This window comes from Botryllus schlosseri, chromosome 14, assembly GCF_051294905.1.
Source record: "Botryllus schlosseri isolate E-star chromosome 14, Bs_hap1, whole genome shotgun sequence".
In the NCBI taxonomy this organism is placed as follows: domain Eukaryota; kingdom Metazoa; phylum Chordata; class Ascidiacea; order Stolidobranchia; family Styelidae; genus Botryllus; species Botryllus schlosseri.
In genome coordinates this window covers 18073035-18080020 of record NC_137249.1, presented here as the reverse complement: position 1 = coordinate 18080020, position 6986 = coordinate 18073035, and the positions used below count along the sequence as shown (strand labels likewise).

General features: G+C 40.3%; 1 protein-coding gene across 1 annotated transcript; it reads right to left on the bottom strand.

The window, feature by feature from the left end:
- Window positions 1–274: 274 nt before the first annotated feature.
- Window positions 275–4807, bottom strand: LOC145456042 (mitochondrial amidoxime reducing component 2-like). The gene is made up of 2 exons (XM_080334071.1): window positions 4050–4807; window positions 275–931 (listed from the first exon to the last, which is right to left on the bottom strand). Exons 1-2 carry the CDS (start codon window positions 4750–4752, stop codon window positions 642–644), a joined length of 993 nt encoding a protein of 330 aa, XP_080190197.1. The 5' UTR covers window positions 4753–4807; the 3' UTR covers window positions 275–641.
- Between the last annotated feature and the right edge of the window lie 2179 nt (window positions 4808–6986).

Genomic DNA, 6986 nt, shown 5'->3' with positions numbered 1-6986 from the left:
TAGGCGATGTAAAGAGGAGGCATGCACGCTAAATTAAAAGTAAAGAAGATGTAGTATACAGAAAAAAAGCAAACGACGAAACGGGAGACATGTCATGGAAGGCGAGATCGATAGTTCAGTCGTGGTCCGGTAATCTTGAGGATGGACTACAGATGAGGCACCGCTTCACTTGCCTCCACTAACCGCACGTCCCTCATCTAAAAGTCTAAAACATAGTCTGATTAATACATTACTCGAATATCCCGCAACTACGCAATCAAGACACGGCCAACTTAAGGATACCAGATTTCATGATTCCAAACTACTCGCGTACAGAATACTGAAAACCAACAGACAACTCCAGCATGATCGATCACACAAAATTCAAAAAATACAGCAAAGCGAGTACAGGTAGGCGCAAAGGTAATGTGAGCTAGCGAACCAAACAGACAACAAACCAAAATATAATACGTTTCGAACAGGGATACACAGGAGTCCTTCCATACATCCCTGGTTTCGAGTACGCTAAGAAACTGACTCTGAGGTACGCTGTAATAGGCACAGGGTTAATCAAAAAGACATCAAACATCCCACTACGGTACTACAAATGGCAAATTGTTAGAACTGGCGAGCTACCCCAAAACGAATAGCACAAAGATAATTTACGTTCTGGGATTGTAGACGTAAACCTTATCGCCCACACTTATTTTTCCCGGGCGCACGACTATATAGTCGACCGATATCTTCGGCGAGTTGCCATAGATCGGTTTCTCTTCCGGCTTGCAAAGACGGAACGACGACAATGATATCAGTGTGCTGCGATCCATATCCATGACCCCGGTGTCGGGGTTCACCGTAGTGACTCTGCAGCGAGTGGTGTGTTTGGCGAAGACAAATTCGGCCGTGCCGATTCTCACGCGCTTCCAATTGTCCTCGGCGAACGCACTGCAGCCTGAGGCAAAAATATCTCGATCTGAATGATTCTGCGCGAACGCAGCGCAGTGCTTCACTAGCACAGAAAAAAATTGACAGGCCAACAAATTTTGGTAGCCTACTTATTCTACACAACACAGTATTTCGACGGCTATCCGACAGTCGTCGAGCATGCCCAGCACAGCCCAATTTCAAGTCTAAATACAAGCAGTTTCTACCAGAGGTGGTCAGTAACGAAGTACTTCTACTTTTTGGAAGTACTCAAGTAGTTTTCCTCTACTTCTGCTACTTACTCAAGCAGATCTGATTTTCTCTACTTCTACTTCGTAATATTTTGTGATCTACTTACTTACTTTTCGCTATTTTCAGTTTGTCAAGTAGAAGTAGTTTAATCCCCCAAGACGGAAGATAGTCTGAGGAATTTCGGGGCTGTTTTCACGAAGTACCAACATTTAATATTCATAAAGGTCAAGTAAAGCCCAGAATTTTTGTTGCGCTTCGCGCACAGTAGTTATGGAGTGATCAATATGTTGTCACGAAAGTATCAGTGAATATAATTTAGGTACCGGATTGCTTGGCTCCGTTCACACCGCATTGTCGCTCATATCAAATATTTCATCACAGTAAAAAAGGCCCACCATAACGTTTGAAACTACCGTTTTTCAATAATTTTACGTATCATATCTTAATCTAACAGCCCATGACGTGTCCTTTGAAGCTTTATGGACAGAAGACATGAAATATATTTTCCGCTTTTTAGAAATGGTATTTGTATTTCACATTCAATTCCTAGTATCATACTTTGAGTTCTAATTACGTTCAGTTCTTTTGTCTGCAGAACATTTATTGAAGCATAAACGCAACTGTAGTAATGCCTCTATTTTCCGAAAATAAAGTTACACTAAGTATAAATTTTACAATCCACAATATTTTTTATTAACGTACACTAATCGCGCAAAGTGTTGAAACCGTATCCGATACAACTTCTCCGTATTGCTCTTCGCCTGAACTTGGGGCCTTATCATATGGGGTCGGGCGCCATGACATGATATTCTCTAAAACGTAGTATTCTACTAAACAAAAGCTTAGTATCGCATTTTCATATCAATACTACAATTTGCATCCCATGATGCGAAAGAATGTTTATTCTGTCGAAAATTGATATCTCATGGGATGCATCGATGCGAATCAAGCTCTCTGCACGTTCCACATAGCTCAATTTGCAGCTTTTGACAGTCCATGCGAACGAATTAAGACTGTTTTCAAAACTACTTACTTGAGTAGATTTAAATTCGGTCAATTCTACTTCTACTTCAAGTAGTTTCAGGTTGCTTATGGAAGAAGTACTTGTACTTGTACTTGAGTAGATGTTTTCGTCGCTACTTCTACTTCTACTTCTACTTGAGTAGCTTCCTTGACTACTTTGACCACCTCTGGTTTCTACTGAATGAATATTATTGAATGGTATATTCATACAGAAATGAACCTGAATATTTTCGGCTGACACTAGTGTGGGGAAGTCGTCAGCAACTAGTAGAGAATTGGAAAGAACATCGTATATCAACAATCGTACCACAAAATATGAAGTCACCGGCATGAAAGTTCGAATAACAGAGCGTTCAATTTTTAGATGGTACACAAACTTCTATTGTTGATACAGCCTTGGCCAGTGTATTGGCGGTCAGCACTTTCGCGACCCCTAGAAAAAGGCAAACGACCCCTCTGTCGAGTCGCAACCCCCAGGTTGAAAACCACCGCTCTAGGCCAAGATTAGTGTCTGATTAAGAAACTACTCCAATTGGTTTGGACACCCTCCTGTCTTTTCATTATTAGGTTGTTGGGTTATAAATTAAAGGCTGCACACCACATTTGGTTCAATTCCAACCAGTAGCCGCATTGCTACAAGAGAAAAATTTTATTTATTTATTATATAAAAATAAATAAATAAAATTTCAAGATTTTCTGTTCATTCCATGAAATTGTAAGGTTGTCTATAGAGACGACGCCCACCAAATTTGACTCAATTCTAACTAGGTGGAAGTGGAGTTTTTGCAGTCTAAAAATTTGGATTAGAATAAAATAGCATTTACGGTGACCAGGTTACTACTTTATTATTATCCAAAGATTTCGACTGCAAAAACTCCGCTTCCACTGGTTCGAATTGAGTCAAATTGGTTGAGCATCGGTTCTGCTGACAACCTAACAATTTCATGGGGTGAATAGAAAATATTGAAAAAAAATTTCATTCATTTTTACATAATAAATCCAAATCTTTCTTCTCTCCCTCGTAGCAATGCGACTACTGGTCGGAATTGAACCAAATTTGGCGTGCAGAGTTTTTCTGACCAACCCAACAATTTTATCAAGTAGCCAGTACTATTTAAGAAAAAAGTCATTTTTGAACACCCCTAATTGTAGGCTACATAGCATGCATGTATGAGAATTTCATTCAATCTCAGAAATCAAGCTTTCTCTCTCTCTCTCAAAAGCATCAGATGACTCAACATCCAATCTATGGAGTGTCAGTGATGGGCTTCGACCAAGGCTCATGATAAGAAGCCTCAAGTTGGAACAGTGTTGATAGGTGGGTAATGCGCATTGAAGACATAGTGATATTTCAAAAATGGACAGTGGGCACAATGTCAAAGTCCAAAACTTACGGGGCCAGAGAACGGTTTTTGTCCAATTATGTCAATGTCCAAATGTACTTTGCGGCTCTGCTACACCCGGTATCGGGATAACTTCAAGTATATCGGGTAGGCTTAAATCGTAATGGTAGGCAGCATAATGAGAAGAATTTTCGGAATTCTTCAATACACGAGCCAGCGAGTTCTTTTCACCATGACTACCATATTCCACATAACACATAATAAGATTATTATTAATGTCAATTAGAAATAGGCTTGGTTAGATCTAGAACCAATGTTCCCTCTGAGCTGCACGTTTGCGCAAAGCGCAATGCTGACACGGTCTCTGGGCACAGAACATCTAAGCTGCGCACAAAATTTCAAAGTGATAACTTTTTTTTTTAGCCGTGAGAGCAGTGAGCAAAATTATAGGGAACATTGGTTAGAACATGCATATTCAAGTTCAAGTTCAATTCTGAATACCAAAAATAAAAGATTTGTATCGCTTACCTTTCAGTAGAACATTCGGCCTGAAAAATCGTACATTTACTTTATGCTCATCATCAAGTTTGGTGTTGGCAACGTCAATTGATGCTTGCGACAACACGTTGAAAGCACTATAATCTTGAAACATTGATTCGAGAGGTCCTTTGTCATACAATCCTAAGTGACCGAAGTCCATGAATTTGGTGGTTTTGCGGGTTGGCAACTGTTGATTATGATAAACTAACCTAGTATTTTTGCCTTTAGTGTACTTTTGCAGCCAATTGGCCACCTCGTCTCCGCAATCTATGCCTGGACAAGGATATCCCCAAACCGTGTAATTAACAGGTCTGGCACTTCCATGCTTTGGAATTTTAATAACAATTGGATCCATGTCAGGAGCAGTTAATCTCAACTCGTCATCGCTGATGATAGTAGGGGTGATCAAAACCATCTTGGGGTAGTGTCGTATGGTAGCAAAACGTCCATCCTCGTGCGTCATCATGAAGCTCCTGTCGCCAAGTTCTGTCCCAGTCACATAGATTCCTCTGGGCTCAGCAGTAAAGCTATCCATAGCAATCCCGCGACAAGACTTGATTGGATGAATGAAAAGCTTATCAACTTCAGCAACCACTTCCCATTTTCCAGCAAAGTAGCGACGATAAATGTAAAGTAGACTCAATCCACCAACCACAGCTGAACCAATAATTATTCCTTTGGAGTCCTTCATGTTGCCACACTGACCGGAGCAGCCAACGTTCACTTCACGCCTCAGATTTTGCTAAAATGCTGCAAAATGCGTGTTTGCTATCTCAATGTTTTCATTTATAGCCCCATCTAACGGCAATCGACTCCAGTCGTTCGATGTCGCTTCAGATGACTATTAGATCACTCATCACTAGGGCCATTTTTATATGACCTTAAAAAATCAAATATATGACTTTATTTTATGGAAAATATGACTTTATATGACTTTATGTGAAAATAGTGTATTTTTACATGTAACCAACGTCACTCATGGAACTGACGAGTAAAACATACACAACATAACAGTAATATGCATCCATTTTTATTTTAAACCACTGTTGTAGTACAGTTTCATGTAGTGTGGAATGTTGGAGTCTTTAAAGTGACGATTTGGACGTAAGAATGACTTTAGTAAGGAAAATGAGCGCTCCACAGACGCTGATGTGGGTTGACACTTCTGCAGATTTGCATACGGCGCTGGTGAAAGGTCTTGCCTTTGTAGCTCCATAATTTGTTTCACATCGTTTTCGTCCAATCGCTTCTTAATGTAATTTTTGAGCTCAAGCGGATCTTTTCTGAAATCAAGGGCATTTAGATCAGCATTAGCCTTTCTGATGGTGTACGTACAACTTTTCATTTTCAGTATCAAATTTGAAATATTGTTGTAGTGGAGGCATATTTCGGTGACCAATTCTTCAATTATTTATTATGATTGTGCCCACCGTAAATACTATTTTATTCAAATCCAAATGTATTAGTATATAAGTTGACCGACATGGAGCTGTTTAGCCTGCCTACCCACTGACTGAACTTCAAATGACGTCCTACCTCAGTGCAGAGAACTAAAACAGATTGTGTAGCAACACAAAGCAATGTGTGACCTCGTAATGCAATATTTGACCTCATAGGTCTGTGACTGTAATGTTATGTAGGCTAGCCTTACAGCTTGCCTTCGTTCAATCGGAAATTGCCTTACTTTCTTAGTGCTTAATTGCTTCACCGCTTAAATTGGCACTTTTTATTTAAAGTATACAACAATATGACTTTATATCTCAAATATGACCTAACCAGGAAAATATGACTTTATATGACTTTATAACTTTCTTAATATACCCCATAGGGACGTGGTTTTCGCGTTAAAATTGATTTCACGACTTACTGATGCATAGAAAAAAATATGACTTTAATGACTTTAAATGGCCCTACTCATCACCAGTGATGAGCATCGGAGCGGAGTCGGAGTGGATTCGGAGCGGAGTTTTGCCGATTTTGTGACAGTCGGAGCGGAGTCGGAGTTTACTACAGATATTTTTTCGGAGAAGTTCGGAGTATTGTAACTTTTGTCTCCGAGATATTTGGATAGCTCTGAGCAGAATACACTATTGATTATGATTACAAACCAAAACACAGACAGTTGACACCTTGTAAAGTTGTAATATGACGGGTAACATGTAAAAATGATTGCCAAGTGCATAAAAATCAGCCATCTGCACTGCAATTGGGGACTGGAGAGTAAACAATACTATGAGGCCAACCTTTGTTTGTTTGTTTGTTTGTTTGTTTTGGGGTATTCATGGTGTTTGTCGACTACTATGGTCATTTACACCAGGCCGATATTCTTCTTATTTTCCGTAGCCGCCGACTTATAGCACGGCCCACCTCTAGGCTTTTGTAAGACACCGCTGACGCGGATGAGGTGGCGAGGAGGAGCCTAGGTAAACCTCCAACACTTAGATATCGGAATTCGGAAGTCGACCTCGGTCGGACTCGAACCCGCATCCATTGGTGTTGCAGCCGCGGATTATACCACTGCGCTATCTCGCCACTGAGGCCAACCTTATTATCACATGTACCATGTTGTACCATGTACCATGCTTGCCACTGTTTCAGATACTTGACGAGATTCATCGGAGTATCTCGGAGTCTGGAATTGAGCTCTTCGGAGTCGGAGGGAGTTTTCCTCAGACACTAAAGTTGTCGGAGGGATTCGGAGTCTCGAAAAGCACTATCCGCACATCACTACTCATCACTGGACACAGTGGACACTTATAGATAACTAACCTAGGTAGGTTAGTTAGGTTAGGTAGGTTAGTTATCTATAGGCCACTGAGCTGATTGATATATGTTACCATACGTCCTCTTTTAAGAGGATTTGACCTTTTTTTTTTCTTTTTTGAAAGTGTCCTCGAAGGACGCCTAAATGTTCTCCTTTTTGAC

Coding starts and splice junctions, on each gene's coding strand:
- LOC145456042 (XM_080334071.1), bottom strand. CDS start 4,752: ATGAAGGACTCCAAAGGAATAATTATTGGTTCAGCTGTGGTTGGTGGA. Junction 932..4,049: donor GCCGAATGTTCTACTGAAAG/GTAAGCGATACA, acceptor TTTTTGCCTCAG/GCTGCAGTGCGTTCGCCGAG.